At 39.3% G+C, this 22,055-nt stretch overlaps 2 protein-coding genes across 3 annotated transcripts; both read left to right on the forward strand.

Moving 5' to 3' along the window:
• Positions 1-145: 145 nt before the first annotated feature.
• tyw5 (tRNA-yW synthesizing protein 5) lies at positions 146-11,441 on the forward strand. The gene is made up of 8 exons (XM_036561939.1): positions 146-467; positions 1,461-1,615; positions 3,523-3,592; positions 5,359-5,403; positions 5,643-5,780; positions 7,735-7,822; positions 8,960-9,076; positions 10,438-11,441. Exons 1-8 carry the CDS (start codon positions 387-389, stop codon positions 10,710-10,712), a joined length of 969 nt encoding a protein of 322 aa, XP_036417832.1. The 5' UTR covers positions 146-386; the 3' UTR covers positions 10,713-11,441.
• Positions 11,442-11,649: 208 nt separating this feature from the next.
• Positions 11,650-15,230, forward strand: LOC118801563 (uncharacterized protein C21orf62-like). 2 transcript variants are annotated; one of them, XM_036561921.1, is made up of 2 exons: positions 11,650-11,785; positions 14,465-15,230. In XM_036561921.1, the coding sequence occupies exon 2, from the start codon at positions 14,504-14,506 to the stop codon at positions 15,200-15,202; it is 699 nt and encodes a 232-aa protein (XP_036417814.1). In that variant the 5' UTR covers positions 11,650-11,785; positions 14,465-14,503; the 3' UTR covers positions 15,203-15,230. The 2 variants fall into 2 exon arrangements, with proteins under 2 accessions (XP_036417814.1, XP_036417813.1); XM_036561920.1 differs by having other exon boundaries at positions 14,468-15,230.
• The last annotated feature ends 6,825 nt before the right edge of the window (positions 15,231-22,055 follow it).

Raw genomic sequence — 22,055 nt, forward strand, 5'->3', positions numbered from 1 at the left:
AAACATCTTTCAGTATGAAGAGTCCAATAATAACCTTTGTAAAATCAATACTAAAGACAAATCGAGAATTTGCTTCCTTTTTAGTGCTCTAGGCGCGGCCGATTAGAGCGCACCTACTCGCTGTCCGTCTAATAATACACTCCGACTATAACCATTCCTAGGTTTTCTTTTTTTAGCCTGCAAGTGCTTTTGCTAAATTAATAAACGCCGATTTAGTGTGTGTGTCAGATAGAAACGGGCTTTGCACAAAGAATGAACATTTAACGAATTTGAAAAAGTTAAGTGAATAGAAACATTTCAGGGATGAGATATACAGAACATAGTGAAGGCATGATTCAGAAGAGGCACATGTGAACTCAGTAAGAGTTTAGTAAACAGATTTCTGAATGGAAAGTCAGGAGAAAGTGGATGTTCCTGTCTTCTCTGCTGTGGATCAGGAGCTTTTCACAAAGGAGATCTATCCATTGGTAAAATACTCGTTTGTCTTTAGACGAAGCTGAAGTTGGTGTCCTATTCGCTAGCTTCTTGTTCGAATTTTCCCGTTCCACCTTAAATGGTGGGAAAATTAAATTATAAGAATAAAAAAGCTGACTTCAGCGTCGCAGTTATTAACGTGGTTGTAAATGTAAACACTAAGAAATGGCATCTAGTCAATTAAACTGGTCTTAAATCTAGTCTATATATTTAATATTTCTCAGTTTGAGAGTGTTGTTAGCTTACAACAAGATTATTTAACTTACTCGAAGACTTTTTTTTTGCTTGTTTTAGGTGATTTCAGTAAGTAAAATGATCCTACTATATTGGCAGATAATCTCCCTGCTGAAAAATGACAATTGGAAAGATAAGGACTGGTGGGTTTGCTTTTCTGATGGGAATTGGCTTAATGGTTATCATTTGAAACCACTAGTTTCTTGTAGGACGCCTTTAGATCCCGTTAGGAAACCATCAAATGCATCTAGAATTAGAACACGAGTTAAACCATAAGAGTCCTTTACACTGTGATATCAAACCATCAGGAAAACACAGAATATCATTAGTGATTATTGGACACCACCAGGAAACAGCCAAAACTTTAAATTGTTTTGATGATTTTTTTTGCAGGGTTGGTTTATTTCAAGCGTATGTCTTATAACACACAATTATCTGCCAATATAGTGAGACAATTATTAAAATCACCAAACCAAGTAAAACATGTATACAAATAATTTAAATAATAACATATATGTATATATATATATGTGTACATATATATATATATATATATATATATATATATATATATATATATATATATATATATATGAGCATAAGGTTACAAAAACCTTAACATGAGAAACATTAGACAAATCTACTAGATTCAAGATCATTTCATTTGACATGATGCCATTTTCTGCAGTGAAGTGCCTTTGTGTGCTGGAGTAATGATCCACTGATAAATATGTTTCTGATGTGATTCACAGAGAAAGCCAGCAGTTCTTAAAGGAGTGCCTTTAGGACCATGCCTGAAGAAATGGACCGTGGATTACCTGGCAGTGAAGGGAGGTGAAAGGGAGGTCAAAATCCATGTGTCTTCTGTGCCCCGGATGGACTTCTTGCATAAGAATTTTGTATACAGGTATATTGACTATGTACATTAAAGGGGAAATCCACCTGTGTTTACAAAATTTCTGCATAGTTCATTGGTTGAGATGTAAACAGAGTGATTCAAAGTGGTTTGGTTCATTGTAGAGACTCCAGGAACCAGGGGTCACCATGTCTACAACACAAATATAGCCATTTTATTTACTACTCAAAACCACTAGTGAACCTACACGTCTTCTTTTTTATATTTACTAGGGGTGCGGGAAAAAATTGATTCTTAGATGCATTGCGATGCGGACGTGAACGATTCTGAATCGATTCACAAATGTCAAAAATCGATTTTCTACACATTTAATTTATAACGTAATGTTGACAGAATGCAAAAGGCGGAGCTTGGAAGTGGGTAAGTGCAGCGCCTGGACAGTCTGTGGCGGAACATAACAAAAACACAACTGGATGAGTGAGAAATCCGACCGGCTGCCTCTGCATTAAAAGCCAGGTCAGGTCAGGAGTCACAACCCAAATGATAAGAATAGCCAAATCAAACATTTAATGTCCAGTATGTGCTAGTATAGGCTAAACAAGTTAAACAAGAGCACAGATTTACTTTGCTCTGCTTTAAGCTTTAGCTATAGCCGCTTTCCTCCCATTTCCGCCAGAAAACTTTTCCTCAAAACTAGCTTAGAGCAGTTTCTTGTAACATGTCTCTCAACATTTGGCTGTCTTACTAAGCTGAAGTCGCTTCTCATTCTCCAGCTTCTTGTTCGAATTTTCCCATTCCACTTTAAATTCTGACTGAGGTGCCGAATGTAAATGCGGCACCATTTGAGTTGGAATGAGAAAATTCGGAAGAGAAGCGACTTCATCTTTGTGACTTTTCACTGTTTGACAGTCTCTCATTGCAGATTTAACCTGCCAGGAAAACAACTGCGCTGCTTATAAATGCGAATAATGCATCGTTGCTAGGTAACCTGCAGTCTGCACACCAATTCTCAGTCATTGCAAAACAGGGTTTTCGCGCTATGCTGCACACATCACGTCTCTAAGATATTTTACTGACACAGCGATCTCCCCCACCTTTCTCTACAACAAGATCAAAACCAAAGTTATAAAGTCACTAAAAACAGGTAGGACGGCTGTAACGTGCTGCATGGACATCTATTGCCACTGTATGTTATTTCACCGTAACTGCGCATTTCATCGCAGATGAGTGGCAGCAGCGTCTCATGTGCTCCAAAGGCAGTGAATGAGAGCCTTCTAGTTCACTTGCCACATAACTTCCCTTTGAAGAGATATCGGAAGTGAATTCATTATGGATCATTACAAATACTTTGCTTTAAAACTACCAAGTCCTCACACAGTGAGAAAATAGAAATGGTGTATAGAAAAAAAAAAAGATGCATTGAGATGCATCGATAATCATTTTATAATCGCATCGCAGCCCTCTGAATTGTAATCGAATCGAATTGTGAGGTGCCTAGAGATTCCCACACCTAATATTTATGGTAAAATAGTAACAATAAATATACGAATAATATGCATGCTTATAATATTTAAAAATTAAAATAGGTCTTCTTTTTGGGACTATTTTGCCTTGCAACACCCTACATGTACCTATATCTCAAAACTATCATAAAACAATCATAGACATTGTATTTATAACCATTTTACATTACCATGTAGTAACTTTCTGTGAGGGAGCTTTTAGAGCTGGATGTCTGGTTCTCATCACCACCACTGTGAACAATTCTGACTTGATAAGTTTCTCTAGAAAGGATCATTTCACACCAAAACATATAATGATATTGAAATGTTGAAAAATCGGTGGAATTCCCCAGTCCAGTCTTTCACTAACTTGCAGAGCAAATAGTGATTAATTATTGAAAATCCTTTTAGTCTCTGGCTTAATGTGGGTCTGGAAACTGGCCTTATATGTTTCAGGACTTTGCCCTTTGGTGAGTTTGTCCATAGAGCTGCAGCTGCAGAGCACCAGGAGTTTTTCATCAGCAAGGTCGGTCACTTTTGGTTTTGTCTCGTAATTGTAAGTTAAGGTGACTGAACTTGTGGCATCTTGAAGGTGTTTTGCTGCACACAGGGAGCTTCATCGGGGCATTCCGACCTAAAACTAGCATTTAATGTGTTATTTGTTATGTATGTTATTACAGTATTCTGTAGCGGAGCACTGTAACCCTCAGTCACATCAGTTTTCAGAATTCACGGTTTTGTATCCTTTTTGTGTTTCCGTCCATCAGTGATCTCTCACTACAATACCCAGCATGCATTACACCAAAACATCATACAACCTTTAGGAATCCCCCTCCAACAGAGATAAAGAAATCTTGACTGGTAGCAAAGCCAGTGATGTAGAGGCTAGTAAACAGAGATATGATATTCAGCTTCCAATAGTAATGTTAAAATGCATCACCAATCCTAACAAAAACAACAGAGAGCTCATATCACCCGTGTTGAAAGAATTGCACTGGCTACGTGTATCCTTTATGATAGATGTTAAATTTCTGCTAGTAGTATTTTAAGGCTCTGATTGACCTTAAAGCACCTGCATACCTCACAGAATGTCTGTCTGTTTATGTTACATCATGTGATCTTAAATCCACTGATCTTCTGTAACAGCTTCTGTAAAATACAGAAAATGCAGAGAAGCCTCTTCCGGTTATTCTGTGGGACTCAATTCACCTTTTATTGGACAGTCAAGCTTAGTGCACATATTTAACAAACATCTGACATGTTTCTTTAACTTGACATTTAATTAAAATTCTATTTTCTGTAAAATTCTTTTTTGAGATTTATGTTTTCAACTTGATCTGTCTGATATGATTTTAACTGAATACTCATAGTTTCTTCTATTCCTGTTAGGCTTTATTACCTGTCTGTAAAGCAAAGGTGATACTGCAGATACATAGATCATTATTATTAGATTAGATTATTATTGCAACATTAGTTACTGGGCTTCCTTTTACATTAGCCAGATAACAAGAAAAAAGAGTAACACTACATACACCGATCAGGCATAACATTATGACCACCTCCTTGTTTCTATGCTCATTGTCCATTTTATCAGCTCCACTTACTATATAGGTGTACTTTGTAGTTCTACAATTACAGACTGTAGTCCATCTGTTTCTCTGCATACTTTGTTAGCCCCCTTCTACCCTGTTCTTCAGTGGTCAGGTCCCCCATGGACCCTCACAGAGCAGGTACTATTTGGGTGGTGGATCATTCTCAGCACTGCAGTAACACTGACGCAGTGGTGGTGTGTTAAGTGTGTGTTGTGCTGGTACAAGTGGGTCAGACACAGCAGTGCTGCTAGAGTTTTTAAACGCCTCAGTGTCAATGCTGGACTGAGAATAGTCCATTAACCAAAAATATCCAGTCAACAGCATCATGTGGGCAGCGTCCTTTGGCCACCAGTGAAGGACTAGAGGATGATTAGTTCATACTGTACAGCAAGAGATGAGCTATTGTCTCTGGCTTTACATCTACAGGGTGGACCAACAATGCAGGTGCATCTAATAGAGTGGACAGTGAGTGGACACAGTGTTTAAAAACTCTAGCAGCACTGCTGTGTCTGATCCACTCATACCAGCACAGCACACACTAACACACCACCACCACGTCAGTGTTACTGCAGTGCTGAGAATGATCCACCACCCAAATAGTACCTGCTCTGTGACACAAGACAAACACGGGATTTAATGAGAAATGTTTGGAATGGTTCTTGATGCCTTTGTTCTCAGCAGTCACATTCTATCTCAACAGGATGAGAGTTACTACTTGAGATCACTTGGAGAAGATGCTCGTAAGGTAATGTTGAGTTATGTACCATTGACAAAATCTGTCAATATATTGTAAAATTGCCTACAGCGTTTGAAGAGCAAGAATGAGTTGTGGTGAAATATTATCTGGGCAAATTTCATGATTTTCAGTCCCTGTGTCTTGAAGTCCCTACATGCTATATAGCTATTATGAACATGTACATGAACATGTCTTTTAATAAATTCCACAATTTTAAAAACACATCCTTTCCCTTGTTTGGAGCCCAGGAGCCTGCTGACCTGAAGAAGCAGTTCCCTGAGCTGGCTAATGATTTCCACATACCTCTGTTCTTTGAGCCTAAACAGTTTTTCTCCAGCGTGTTCCGCATAAGTTCGCCTGGGCTGCAGCTATGGACCCATTACGATGTGAGTAGAACCTTCTCAGCAGACTCTCATTCATCACAACTTTTTTTTTAATAATTTCTCCACAATTCAGTGTTTTAGGTGTAAACAGAGTCATTCAGAGTGGTTTGGTGTGAAATGGTTCATTGTGCAGACTCAGGTTTGTTTACAGTGGTAGTGATAGGCGTTCACCATTTCTACAAAACAAATATAACCATTTTATTGACTCTCCAAAAGCACCAGTGAACTTTTAATATGGAATGTTGATGATAGTAAAATAATGGAAAATCGGAAATAATTTTCCTTTGGGGACTATTTTGCCTCACAATGCCCTGCATGTATCTCTCCGCCATGAGTGAAATTAAAAATACATTTTAGGCCAAGACATTCTCAAAACTCTCATAAACAACATCTCAGACATCAGACAGCATATGCCTAATCATGTCATCTAATATCCTTTTTGTGAGGGAGCTTTTAGTGGTGGCCATCTGGTGCCTGTCACAGAAATTCTAATTATACAGAAATTTGGAAAAATCAGCTGAATTCCCCTGATGTTAGTGTTACATAACTGCACTGTTTGAACCTATGTTTATTGGCCAATTTGTAGGGGCACGTTGTTGGACTACAGTTACTGCTCGTTGATCAGCCGCCCTGCACACCAGTATTTTTCAACGCTGGTCCTGGAGGCCCACTGCCCTGCACTTTTTTATTCTCAGCACCCTGCATACCTGATCGAACTAATCAGCTCATTAACAGCATGTTATTGTGTTAGAGTGGGTATGATAAAGCAGGAAAAACACAAAAATGTGAAGGGCAGAGAGCCTCCAGGATCAGGGCTCAGAAACACTGCTCTACACCAGCTATTAATAGAAAGGGCCCACCACTGACCACTTCTTGGGTGGTGGACCCTTCCCAGCACAGCAGTGACACTGACATGTAGAAAACCCCAGCAGTGCTACCACGTCAGTGTCACTGCTGTGCTAAGAAGGGTCCAGTGGTTGAGAATGTTCCACTACTCAAAAATATCCAGCCAAAAGCGGCTTTGTGGTCAGAAACTGATCATTGACGAAAGGGATAGTGGATAGCTAACACAAACTGTACATCATCAGATTGGGAACAGTCTCCAACAGTAAGTAAAAAGTAGGACTGAATGATTAATCAATTTTATAATCAATTGCAATTTGAAAGAGTGAAATTGTCAAATTGTACGAGCTGCAATTTTAATTATAGCCTATGTTATTATAGCCATTGCCATAAGTTTAAGGTGGGAACCTAATAACATGGGGCTGGTGAACAGCCTCTAGATGGGTTCAACCAATCAGAAGCCACCAAACACTCATTTGCTATGCATGATAACATGACCTCAATTAACTGCCAAGTCCCAGCGTTCAAGCGTTGGTCCTCTTGATGCAATAAACAGGCCTGAATCTTAATTTATAGAAAATAGTCGCAATATTGGTCAGAAAAATCGAAATGAGATATCTTTCCCAAACTCTTCAGCCCTACCAGCGGAGTGGAACTACAAGAGGTTTCTAATAAAATGTACAGTGTTTAAAAGCCCCAGCAGTGCAACTGTACCTGATACACTCACGTCAGCGCAACTCATCAGCGTCAACGGGCAGTCGTGGGCTGTAGGTTAGGGAACAGCCTTGTGACCGGAAGGTCACTGGTTCGATCTCCTCAGCCGACAGTACGTGACTGAAGTTCCCTTGAGCAAGGCACCTAACCCCCAACTGCTCCCCGGGCGCCGTGGATAGGGCTGCCCACCGCTCCGGGCAAGTGTGCTCACTGCCCCCTAGTGTGTGTGTTCACTAGTGTGCATGTATGTGGGTGTTTTACTGCACGGATGGGTTAAATGCAGAGGTCTAATTCCTCTGGGTGCAAACACAGTTGGCTAATGGTTCTGAATTCTCAAAAAAATATTGTAAGAGCACTATCATAGTTCACTGTTTTCATTTTCGTTCTGTCTCTCACTCAGGTAATGGACAACCTGCTGGCTCAGGTGACTGGGAGAAAGCGTGTCGTTCTTTATAGCCCCCAAGATGCCCTTCACCTATACCTGTCAGGTCAGCGTTAAGGCTTGTTTCTAGTTCATCAAAACAGTGCAGATCTCTAAACTGACTTAAAGGTGCTTTTTCATTACAGCAAAGCAAATTATGCTGCATTGAATCGAACATGTAGCTTGACTATAGGTCCGAATGCTACAGATTGCACTGATGTAATACCAAGGGCACGTTCAGTCTCAAATCATTGTGCACCATTTTGCTACAGTTTCCTGGTTGACCGACGTTTTGTCTAAATGTTGCAAAATGGCACGTTTTCTCTCGTTTGATGGGTGTGTCAGAGGTGTTACCCAATCAGCAGTGATGTGTATATAAACCCCACCGTATTAAATAAGTAGCGCACACAGTGGATTCTAATAAAGTCCTCTACAAATGTGCCCGCTGCAACTTGATTAACTTGATTTGGATGTTCTCTGCTATTCTGAAATGCAAGGGCAGCGACTGTAACATTAAGCATATTTTGAAACATTAAACACCTATTCAAACCCATTTCATCAGGCTTCAAAAACTTATTTGAAAAGAATGCCAAGAATGGCCTTTTAAGCTGCCATGATTGCAACGCTTGCATAACACAACAGAGTGTTCATCGCACCACTGTTTCTGTTTAAATAAATATTTTATTACATTTTGTTAGGGCTGAACGTAAAAAAGAAGGAATCTGATCCAATCCAAGCAAGTCTTGAAATGGCATCCACTTACACGTGGTGTGATGTGATGTTGTTAGCTGTATAATTCTTCCCATGGGTTAACAAGAACAGAATAATTTTAGCATAACAGTCTCCTTTAGATGCACATCTTAAGCAAAGTGCTTCAATGGAAAATAGCAAATTTTAAAACATTAGTTTTTGAAAAAAAAGTTATGACGCCTTAATACTACATCTCTTCAAACCATGCCACATTTGAGCAACCTGGCCTGGTGAAATTTCCTTCTTGCCTTATCATCTGAATTGGCTCCGTTGCCTCTCCTTCTCTTCTCCACACAGGGCTGCCACCTATTTGTACAGAAAATGAATAACAGCTTTGTTGCAATTAAAAAAGCATAAGGATTGAGAAAATTACTTAATTAATTACTGAGGAGCTACCTAAGAAACTACTGAACAGAAAACTGTAATGTGATGTTGTTATCTTTTGTTTAACCAGGTGATAAGTCTGAGGTGTTGGATATCGACTCTCCAGATTTGGAGCAATACCCAGATTTTGTAAAAGCACGTCGCTATGAATGTGTTCTAGAACCGGGGGACCTTCTCTTCATCCCAGGTAAGTGAGAAGTGTCCCATGTCCCCTGTCAAATTAAAGTGATAGTTTAGCAAAATTCACCCAGTCAGCTCAGACATGTTAGCTGATAGCTTTCTTTATTTTACCATTGACCATATATTTCTTGGGTGGTGGACCCTTCTCAGCACAGCAGTGACAATGACGTAATAGTGTTGCTGGGTTTTTTTACACACGTCAGTGTCACTGCTGAGTGCTCCACTACCCAAAAATAACCAGCCAAGAGTGGCTTTGTGGTCCGTTGACAAAAGGGATAGTGGATAGCTAACACAAACTGTGCATCATCAGATTGGGAACAGTCTCCAACAGTAAGTAAAAAGTAGGACTGAATGATTATCAATTTTATAATCAATTGCAATTTGAAAGAGTGAAATTGTCAAATTGTATGAGCTGAAATTTTAATTATAGCTTATGTTATTATAACCATTGCCATAACAAGGTGGGGACCAAATAACATGGGGCTGGTGAACAGCCTCTAGATGAGATTGACCAATCAGAAGCCACCAAACACCCATTTGCTATGCACGATAACACTACCCCAATTAACTGGCAAGTTCAAGCGTTCAAGCCAAAATCCACAAAAAAAAAAAATCCACAAAAAGTGGATGTGCTGGCCTTCTTAGTCCAATAAGCAGGCCTGAATTTTAATTTATAGAAAATAATCGCAATATTTGTCAGAAAAGCAAGCTGAAAAGCAAGGCACATGTTGGGTCCCTACAATTATGAACCGCAGTTACTGCATACCCCTTCACTTGATTTGGATGTTCTCTGCTATTCTTGCCCTGGAGCAACTGGTCTAATGTATGCTGTGTGGCAGTCTCTGATGTGTGTATACCAACACAGCATCCACTAAAGTGCCGCTACCATGTAAGTGTTACTTCTGCACTGAAGGTTTCTCTTAAAAGCCCTTTAAATAAATGGGTAACAATATAGAACAAAATAGCAAACCTGTAATATTGTTATATAGATAGGCTTTGAAAATAATGGATCAGAAACCAGTGAGTTGGCATCACTGTGAATTTCAAGAAAAATACAATATGTAGCATACAAGCAAATTAAACACACAGTGCACTTCAGCTGGGCATCAGCTTGCACTACTACAGATAGTTAGGAGGATCAGTCTAGCAGAATGCATTAACAGCATTAATTAACATATTTCAGCCCTCTGTGATATCAGTCCAGCAAAAGCCAATATTGAGAGAACGATTACCATTAACAAACCATCAGTCCTTTTAATGAAAAAGTGTGAAAGCATAAAAATGTACAGATAATTGACTGGGATTTGGGAACTCTGAGCAGTATTTAGAACTTTAACACAATGTTAATCCGTCCCTGATGTTCTGCAGCCCTGTGGTTCCACAACACATTGGCTCTGCAATTTGGCGTGGGTGTCAATGTCTTCTGGCGCCACCTACCACTGGAGAGCTATGATAAGAAGGACCCGTACGGGAACAAGGACCCCATGGCAGCTTCGAGGGGCCTGCAAGCTGTGGATCGGGCACTGGCTATGTTGGACGAGCTGCCGGACGACTATCGGGACTTCTACGCCCGCCGCATGGTGCTACGAATCCAGAGCCGGGCATACGCTTCACAACTTGCAGAACCTGTACAAGGCAAATGACTGATTTGGACGGAAGTGACAAAAACAACCTAATCTTTCTTTACCACATCTGTACTGTACTATGGATCACCAAGCACATCACTGTGCTTCAAGAACAAAACTAAAACAGTTGACTTGAAACTCAAAAAGAAGCCAAAGAACAGTTGCTGAATTCCATGAAAAGTGTGTATACAACAAAAAGTCATATCTACAGCCATTACATTTTAACAGTACAGATCTCAGGATGAGACAGACTGAAAGACCAAAGCTGTTCTTATGAGGTTTTATCCAACTTTTAACTGTCCTATAATTTTTTTCTGTTATCCATGGTGGTCAGGTGGTACCTGTGAAAACTACTCCCACCCTGGTAACTAATAACGTCCTTCTGTACAACTGGCAATACCTCTGAAAGAATGAACTGAACAGATTTACAGCTGAATTTGTGACATTATCTCAGACATTTCAAAAGGAAAATATGGGCACTAGCAGATCAGAGCAGTAGAAAATTTCATAAAGTTAGATTTCATTTCTGTTATTATTCTGTAGGCCAGATTACAGTATAACATGAACTTTACAGCTGTCTCTGGTATGGGCACTGTGTTTACTTATTATGGAAAATATGAATTATGTGCATATGGTTTTGACTCTGATTTTTAAGTTCACAGATAAAAGAACCGCATGTAAAAAAATTTGATGATTTCTCTGTAGTTTTTGTGTGGTAGTGCAATAAACAAAAAAAATCTTGGTCTAGCCCATCAATACCTCAGTATCAATCCGCTCACCCCTAAAATTACGTTTACCTCCACAAGATGGCAGCATAGTGTTTGAGTTTGTGCTGACAACATATGTTGCCTTTTAATACCATTAGAGGGCTAAAGACTGTTCAGCTCACACTGTGAACATTGGTTGCCAATGAGACCATGTGAGAGGCCTTGGAAAGGGGAGCCTGTGAGTCAAAGGGAGGAGAGATGGAAAAGAAGGGACGGAGAGAGGAAGGAAGAACTTTGGAGAGAACGGACAGGGATGAGGACTAAAGCGACTGAGATTCAGATGTTAGGACTCAACAGCTAATGGACAAAAATATTTCTCATGTGGTGAGTTTTAGTCCTTGAGCCTCACAGACGTCTCATTTTATTCTATCTGGACTCCACTTTTCCCTTTCTCTTTTTTCTCTTTTGTACTCTTAAAAGAAGTAACTTTGTCTCGGATTAGCCCTAATAGGTCTTTGTAAAATAACAAATTCTAAATAGGATTATAATAACATTTCTCTAGAAGGCTGGCAAAAACACTACTGAATATTCAGAAGGAAGTGCAGTTTGGAAGGAAGTCAACTTTAGCAGGTGAGATATATAAGGAGAGAAGACAGCTGGAGCATGCAAGAGAAAGATATGACTATAGCGAGGGTGGGAGTGTAACAGATTGTGTTTAGGGTGGGTTTTCAGTGGAATGCTGTCCGCCTTCTCATCTCCTCTCTACACTGTCAAAATATATATCCAGCCACCTGAGCTATTACACTATTACACTTTGGGCTGCGATTCCACAACTTTTATTCTTTTAATATTTAAAGTGAGACAGTTTTTGCTGTGGCTTTGTACTTCACCATATTGAAATGAAGGTTAAAGTACAGAATGTTAGCTTTAACCTGAATGTATTTACATCCATATTGGTTGAACTGTACAGGCATAGTCTTCAGGGGGCCATAAGTAATCGTCAAGTTACCATTGTCAAATAAAATGATGACGCTTAGTACATAAATGCAAGTCCTTTGCATTCTATGAATGCCTTAAGGCCCTCTGCTTCATCAGCATGCTCTACCAGGCCTGTAATGCTACATTTTTTTAACTTTAGTTTTGTCTTCATAAGTGAAATTCTGCTTAGTGTGGTCTAGGTTGAGTCCATTTTTGTCCCTGGTAAACGTCATAGCTGCTTTAGAAGTGCTCTTGTGTTCTACTTGAAAGCCTAGAAAAACTTGTTAGGGTCAAGGTAGTTGCACATATCCTGGTTCAGTTTTTATATGGCTGACCACTACCAGTTTGCAAAAGGAACTCTTAAATAAGGCACTGGGGTCCGCAAGGCTCCGTCCTAGGACCACTCCTAAGCTACGAAATGTCTCTCTGTGAAAAGCATATTTGTATTTGCTTTTATTTGTTGTACAGGTAGATACATACTGAAAATAAGAAACTTATCAGGGTTTTGTCATATTGTCATATAATATTATCATATGATAAGCATGTAAATTTGCCACTTAAGAATGTTGGCATTTGATAGGGTCCCAAATTAGACTAATATTTTATTTAACGCTTTATTTAACATTAATATGTCTCCCTATTAGACCCTCAATCTTGCATACTGCTTCTCTATAGTTCTGTTATAAACAGCAAGGCCCCTTGCACAGTCTTATTTTCCACGGTTGTGTCTCAAATTTCCTGCTGCCATATTTGCTAAGTGTGGAACTGGCAAACTGGCTTCCTCAGGAGTACACATTAGCACTTAATAAGGTTGCATAAGCTTGAGGCAGAAGGTTGTAAAGGGTTCTTTGGGACCAGTGTCATGTCTCCCTTCTCCCAGAGTACATTTTGTCCTACTGTAGGGCCGATGTGAACAATGCAATGTCTGTCTTCTTCTTCTGAAAGGCTTAAGAAAAAGGGAGGGGAAAGAGGTGTGAAAACTGTTCTTGGAAGTCAGAAACTCATAAGCATCCCTTTTATTTATTGCCAGAAGAAATACGCTGTGTTTTTATTTTTTTTTTTTTACTTGGTTTAACAAGGGTGACTGCTGCTGGCCTGAAGAGCTTAACAGGAGGCTTGTGTTCCATCCAGGCCCTGAAAATCTGAGCGACTTCTCCATGGTGGCGTTGGTCTGAATGATTCAGAAGCATCTGTGGTTGGACGGTCTAGAAATAACATCCTGGACTTGTCATGCCTTGGCTTCCCTCATTGACCTGAAAAGCCCAATAAAGCCAGTCAAGAACTGAGCAAAGAAAGATATTTTACTTTAAGTACGTGGATACCCTGGTTGATTTTTTCCATTGTTGCAGTGAGTTTGAGAGTGTGATTGGTTCTAGGAACCAGCATGGAAAATATTCAAAACACAGTCGATGGCACATTGTCTTTTCAGGCAACGATCTTAGTATAAATGTTAGGACAGAAGACAGAGATTTGTTTCAGGGTATCTTGCTTTTTTTCCCACAAATTTCAGAGGTTATCCCAGTGGGTTGTCTTGCATATTTTGGTTTTCCCTGGACACCTCACTAATAATGTTGAGCAGTTTCCATTTTTGTCATAACCTCAAATAGTCTCTAAATAATAATGTGGTATATGGTATTGCCAGCCTAAAAATGTGCAATATTTGTTTACATCACTTCTATCTATATATGTAACACAAAAACACAAGAAAAATCCCCTGTCAACCAATGAATGGGATGAAGATGCATATTTAATTGCATTTTGAAACTATTCTTAATGAGAAATAACAGGGTTTATCCTGAAACCTGCCATGACACAGCCTCACTATGCCTGTGAGCCAATATACAAGCTGTGTCTCAATCTGAATACTACTGTACTACATGATGTCTTTAAACGGCACCGTTAATGTTGAACAAATTTGATGTGATATTTAGTACAGTATATTTGGTTTGAGATGCAGCCACAGAATGTCCCCATCAAACTGGACTGTCCAGTCCAAAGCCCAACACCTGGCAACCCTGCTTCAAAGGGTTAATACCAGTCAAAGGTACTTCATATGTGATGGTTACAATATATCCTCTTTCCTAGCAGATGCAGAATCATCTCTGGACAAGGATGTAGACCAGCATGGACATGACAATGCCATCTTCTTGCTTGCAGCCTCTCCTGTGCATTCTCCTCCCTTTGCACTTTGCAGGCACAGAGGCTCACCCTTACCTCCGCCCAAATGTCACCCTGCTGTTTGACAGTGCTGTGCACAGCAACAGCTTGCGCAACTGCACCTGCACAGCAGCAGTGCGCCATTGCGACGAGGCGCTAGCTAACCTGCTGTGCAGCTGCAGCACCATTTCTCGCTCATCACTGATCCCTGGTGGCCTGAGATGGGATGGCGGGCAGATGGGCGGGACACTAACAGTGTGGGTGCGCGAACCCTGGGTGCTGAGGGATCTCCTGAACGGCAGCCAGGTCTCAGAGCTCCGACTGTCTCTGTGTGCCCCAGTCCCAATCCCTGGCCCGGCCCAGTATCTCACTCTCGTGGGTCTGAGGAGGCTTCAGGTGTACACTTCTGCCAAAAGCACACTGCACCAGGACCAAGCCCTGAACATCATCTCCGAAACAGGGCCGGATGCACGAGACAGCGGCCTCAGAATCGCCTTTTTGGACGTGTGGTCACTGTCTGGGGTTTTTCACTTGAAGGCCTACAGTGTGGTGGGACCTCCGCTCCAGGCACTCAAGCAGCATTTCCCCAACCTCAACCTCTCTGGAAAAGATGTTCAGAGCAGTGACCTGGAAAGGATGCTATCAATCCTAACTTTTATTTACTAGACCAGAGGAGAGTTTTACAGCCAGGCCTTTCCAGGAGTGCAACTCTATGAGCTGAGGAAATCATTCATTACACTAGGGGTTCTTAACCTTTTTCACAGCACAACCTTTTTGTGTGTTGAAAAAAAAGAATAATCAAATAGTAAGTCAACTCATTTACTGGGTACTTTGCCACAAACCTTTAGCCCAGCACTCAAAAAAAGGCTTCAAGTTCAGCAGTCAAACAAGATCCTCCCTCCATCAAGACCTTCCCTCCATCAAGATCCACCCTCCATCCGGACCCTCCCTTACCTTCTATCAAAACCCTCAATCAAGTTCCTCCCTCCGTCAAGACCCTACATCAGTCAAGTCCCTCTTCAATTAAGAGCCCTCCATCAAGAACCTCCCTCAATCAAGATCCTCCTGAGTGCACCCAGTAGAAATTCATTATCGATATTAGCCTGTTTTCCATGGCCTGTGGGTGAAGCCATTCAGCAGAGCTTGTATGCACTTGTCAGTTTTTTCCCTCTGTGTTTAATAATGTTATATCTTAAAACACTGCTCTCGCAACCCGCTTGGGACCACATCGCAACCTTTAAGGGGATCCCGACCCCCAGGTTAAGAACCCCTGTTTTACTCAATTTTCTGTTATTCCAGATGTAGTGATTGTCTTTGATATCTGAAGGTTGCCTCTTTTGGTTTGCACTGCAGTGACCAGACTAATGTAGCTAACAAGTAACAGAAGATTATGCCCTGCCAATTAGAATCCTGCAAACTGATATGTCTAACCTACTTTCTGTTTTTGTGTTTATCTGTATAAAACGGGCAAAAGTACAGATAAAAGTTAAGCTTTCGACATGAGCAGGCCAACCTATCCCATGGTAAAATGTAATATGGATGTTTTTATGCTAAAAAGCTTCAAGCAGAACCTGCTTTTGTGCATCTTCTTGGATCCTCATAACAACATAATCTCAGCAATTGGGCAAATGTCTTAACATTCACCCTGAAGACTGTAAAAGTAGCTTTTTTCATTGTAAGTGTTTTTTGATTAGAGTTGTGTCTAGTTGTATGCAAAAAATGCAAAAAAATTTGATTAGAGTTGTGTCTAGTTGTATGCAAAAAAAACCCTGGTCAAATTCCATGTCATTTTTATTTGATGTGGATAAGTGTAAATAAGTTGACATCCTCTAAAGAGAACACACTGCACATTTTAATACACAATTACTGGTCATTAACACATTGGTGGGAAAAAACACAAAATATGGCCTGTGCAAAAGTTGGGTTTTTTTGTTTGTTTGTTTGCCTGATTTGGGAGCTTTAACTAAATATGCATTGCAATTTGCAAAGCTTTTTCTTAGCATAATCGACATTTAATCTACATAGATACACTGTGCTACATATCATTAGTCACAAAAACATTAGTGTATGTTAATGTAACAAGATTTAATGTAATTATGAGCATTTTGAGTAATCTTGCAAAAGTGCTGCCAAAGTTAAGGCACATTTTATTTAGTATGTTTAATTTTTTTTCAATTAGCTAAATTCAGCAAATTCAACAAAACGTTTAATACAGCAAATTTAGCTAAAATTTGCTAATATGTCCAAGTGTATTTTCTTTAGAAGAAACAAAACATGGAATTTGACCAGTGTGTTCAAACTTTTGCACATGATAGTAGGTAACAGGGTGACATGCTGTTTCAGAAACCACATAAGCAAGTCTATTTTAAAGTATTTGACAACTACACATGGTTTAAGGCAAGTGAGTGATGACATAAGCGTTGCTGACACCATAGAGGAACGGTTCTTCGAACCCTTTGTGAATTATCTATGAAGACAGTCTCGTGATTTGCTCATAAATACAGCAGTCTGTAAAAAAAGAAAATTAGTTCCTCATTCCATGGGGCTGTGGATTCAGGAACTGATTCACCAGAAAGATCTGCATTTCTTGCATAAATTTTCCACCTGCTCAGCTCATGACTTTTAGTAGTCCATAGTGTGTATGCCAAAGTTTAAACACCCATGTTTTATTAATTTTCTAAATACAACAAGCCACTTAAATGTGGTACAGTTTCAGTTAGTTTGTTAATGTTAACACATTGGAGAAAAATAAAACATAAAATATATTATCTGCCATAACTTTTAAAGAGTAAACACTTTGTGTTTTTTTTTTTTTTTGGTCCATTTACGGAGAAAGTCCTGTCTGCCAGTAAAAAGAGCAAATCGGCTTGCTGGTTACCTCACGAGTGGAGAAGGGCCGACTAGGATTACGGTACTAGCAGGGACGGTCTCCCTCGTCGAGATCTGCGCAAGCACAGTAGCCAAAGCAACCTGAAGAATCAAGTTTTTTTGTATTATTTTATCCAGATGTTGCAAACTATTTATGAGGCTTTTGTCACATTTTATCATTGATTTCAAAATGTTTTTAAAACAGTAATTTGACCTTTAGTTTTCAGCATTTTGGTCTTTCCCAAAGAGAGGAGTCTGGTCTTGTTTGGCTGGAAATAACTGCCCAGAGTCATTGCAGAAATGGCCACTGGGTGAAGAGACTAAACAGACTAGACTTCGTATAAGGACTTTGTCCATATCTTTTTGCTTCATAAAGTGAATTTACTACTTTGAATTTTTCCTCTGTATGAAAGTTACCTTGCCTTGAATGCAATTCATGCAAAACTTATTATTAGAAAACTTTTTATTGACACAACTACTGCTCTGTTTGTTTACTCTCTAGCTCACTCGACTAACGCTGTTCTGTATCTCTCAGCCATCTCTGAATAGTGTGTTTGAACAGCAAGTGACAAATCCTATTTATTCTGCCTTTAAGGAACCTAATGCGACAACGTCTATCTCTTGTAACTGGCTGGCTCTCACTGTTCACTGTTCATTTGGAGAATGGAGTGAATTTAGGGCTAGCAGTGAAATCTGGGCACAACAATAAAAAGAACGGCTCTCAAGTACTACTCGGCTCCCTTGATTTTTACCAAAGAGACGCTGAAAATAAACTGGATCGTTCACGAACATAACATCAGAGCAGGTTTATGAGGAGCCTGGCCACTTCCTATTTCTCCTGTTATATCAAAAACAGGACTTCGAAACACCAGAGGGTGCTCGCGAGTGAGTTCTCAATAAATATGGGTGAATGTAGTAAAATAGTTTCTAATCATTTGCCCAGAACGTTCCTTTATTTTAGAAAGTTGAGGGATGTATTTTACTAAAAAAAAAAAAGCAAAGAAAACACACCTGTAGGTTTCCTTTTTTTCTACAGCAAACAGGTTTTGGGCAGTAGGATGCTAGTATTATTGCTACTGAATGCTGATTGGTTGGCAAGCTGAGCAGCTCATTGGCTGTTCCTGCTCACTGACGTGATGGACGTATATAAGTTGCCTTTTTAAACTTCTATAACATGAGTTTAAAAGCCCTTAAAATTATAACATTGGTATTAAAATGTTTTATGCTGTTCTGGGTTCAGGATATGAATGCATTCTTTTATCTTAAAAAATATTTAAGCATTTATAAACTATGACTTTACTCAAATGCTCCATATTAACCCACTCATTTTGCACTCGCTTGGGAGCACCCTCTAGCGTTTGAGAATCCTGGAAGACATAACAGAGTGGTAATTTACTGTTCATGTACTCGTTCACCACAAGAAGACTGAGAAGATATATAGACCAACAGTTCAGTGAAACCGCAACTTTATGTTTTAACAGAACAGTAATGCTGCGTTTTCTATTGTATTTGAGAGGATGACTTTATTGCTAACTGGGTCACCTGTGAAGCCCAATCTTACATCCCCATCCTTATTTCACTTCCCAAGGACCCTCAGGCAGAGTAAATAATTTTTTCATTAACATGTAAGCCATTACAGTTAACTGTAAAACCCGCCATCAATTTTAATTCACTTGTGCACTGGCTTTGTTGCGTTACTATTTCCTATTTCTCCTGTTATGCCATATGTCTGTAAAGCACTATAGAGGACACCCACAAGCAAATCCTCAGTGAATGAGGGTGAATGGAGCTAAAACCTGAAACTTATTTCCAATCATTAGTGCTGGAATTTCTTTTAATTTTAGAAAGTAGAAGGGAGTATTTCATTACAAAAATCAAAGAAGACTCATCCATATACTTCTGGTTTTCTAAGGAAAACAGTTTTGGGCAGTGGGAGGTCATGTCTGATTGGTTAACATTATTGCTGCTAAGTGCTGATTGGTTAGCATTACAGCTACTGAGTGCTGATTGGTTAGTATTACTGCTACTGAGTGCTGATTGGTTAGCGTTACAGCTACTGAGTGCTGATTGGTTAGTATTACTGCTACTGAGTGCTGATTGTTACGCATTGATTAGCATCTCTAACCCTGTTGATGTACAGTTTGTCTTCTCCAGAAACATTATAATGACTTTGCATTCTCCAGCCCTTCATTAGTGGTCAGTTTGTGACCACAAAACCGCTTTTGTCTGGATATTTTTGGGTGGTGGACTACTCTCAACCTACCTAGAAACCTCAGGATTTCTAATAAAGTAGGCTGGAGTGAATATTCACTGTCAACATTTACTAAATGAAAAGTTAACACATCCTCTACAGGGAATGCACTTAAATACGGCATTTTCTGCTAATTTTAGTTCAACGTATTGAGAAAAAAAATAGAGCATAAGATAAAAAGTACCAAAATATTTGCACGGGTTACATTTTGTTTCATTTTTTCTCCCAATACGCAAAATTCGGCAAATAATTCCTTTAAAACTTAAAGTCGGCTAATGTTGAATGAAACAACGCTTTCACATAAAATGAGTTTTATGCCCTGCTGAAAAAACAGTGAAGATGTTTCTGCTACAAAAAATGATTTAGCTGTAATCCACAGTAATCTATCAAATGTATTATATGACATCATCCAGTAGTACCAAGTGGAAATATTAGGTTATGTCACTTTTTGTACTTATTAGGTCACAATATAGTACACATGCACACACACACATCTTCTAAGCCACTTACCCTTCTGGGTCACAGGGGGTGCTGGAGCCTGTCCCAGCAGTAATTGCGCAGAAGACAGGAAACACCCTGCACAGGTCACCAGTCCATTGCAGGGCAGACAGACAGACACATACATGAATACACACAATCACACCTAGGGGCAATTTAGCATGTCTAATTGGCCTGACTGCATATCTTTGGACTGTGGGAGGAAACCTGAGCACCGGGAGGAAACCGACGCAGACGCGGGCAACACTCTCCACTGTGCTGAAGTGACATTTGTAGTGCATTACTGGACATTCAGTCAGGTTTATAGTTTCATGTTTATATCTAACTAAATTAAAATACTCCAATATAGTGTTGAACATCATGTATTTATAAAGAAAAGCTATAAAAGTTAAGCATTGATCATTATCACAAACAGGGCTAACTGTCACACATCTATGTGTCATCAAGTTTGCAATGAACTGATGAAGAGGGAAGGCCAATTTTTCATCCACATTGTTCATAACCGTTTCATGACTCATAGGATTTCAACTACATTTTCCCCTCACAATGTTATGATAACTATAAGGAAGATGTTCTTCAGAGAATTGGCTAACTATTTTCAGTAAGAGCAGCCATGTGACTTACTATCACATAATTATGACAATATCTCATAATTATGACTGAATATCTTATAATAACGGCTTGCTATCTCATAATAATGAGAAAGTGTCTTATAATTATGACTTATGTTCTCATGATTATGTTTTGCTATCCCAAAGTAATGAGATGCTAAATGAGATCTAAATTATGACTTATTATTTCATTATAATGAGATCCTGTCTCATAATTACAACTTAGTATCACATAATTATGACTTACTATATCTTAATTAAACTTTCTCATTATAATGAGGTAGGAGATAAATTATAATGAGATTATTATGAGATAGTAAATCAATTATGAGATAGTAAGTCATAATTATAAGGTGCTAAGTCACAATTATGAGATATTAGGTCATAATTATGAACAGCTTTCTTACTGTTATGAGATAGCATATCATTATTAGACACTGTCATATTGACAATTTTCTCATTATTATGAAATATTAAGTCATTATTACAAGATACTGTCAAAATTGAGATGGTAAGTTATTATTACGAGAAACTTTCTTTTTATTGTGTCACATTGTGTGGCCTTGTGCGGCAGTGCTTAATTAAAAATAAGTCAAATAACTCAAATACGTTTAATCATAGCCCTTGCTTCACCTGCTTTTCCCCTTTTCTGTGTTTTAATATTTTATACGAATGATAAAACCTTATTTTCTGTTAATATTGCTCTTTTGTTATTATTTGCTATACAGTAACCAAAGGAGGATCGGTTCCCCTTTTGAATCTTGGTTCCTCTCAAGGTTTCTTCCTATTGTTCTTAGAGAGTTTGGGAGTTTTTCTTTGCCCCTGTCGCCATTGGCTTGCTCACGGGGGCTTGGACCCGGCTTTTTCTGTAAAGCAGCTTTGCAACAACTGATGTTGTAAAAAGCGGTATGTAAATAAACCTTAAATTGACTTGACTCGGCTTTTATTCTTTAAAGTAACGTTAATATAGAGCATAACCTCCCTTATCCTCCAAAAAAATCTACATTAATACAATCGTTCATCTAAATATCCACTTGTGCTACGCCTTTAATTTTACATCCGTGTGTGAACACGTTGAACGTGAAAGGAGAGTCACGTGATTGTCGAGAACGCCTTTTGGAGGCGTAATTTCGTTTCCCCACCTGTATTAAGATAAGCCCTGCCTCCAGTGCCAGGATTGGCTTGCATGTGGCCGCTCATACAGCGCTAGTGGCTAGAATGACCAGCTAATAGCCAATCCTAGAACATGAGTCACGCCGTTTTCAGCCAATCGCAGCACAGGAGGCGGGTC

This window comes from Colossoma macropomum, unplaced genomic scaffold (genome assembly GCF_904425465.1).
Source record: "Colossoma macropomum unplaced genomic scaffold, Colossoma_macropomum, whole genome shotgun sequence".
Lineage (NCBI taxonomy): Eukaryota > Metazoa > Chordata > Actinopteri > Characiformes > Serrasalmidae > Colossoma > Colossoma macropomum.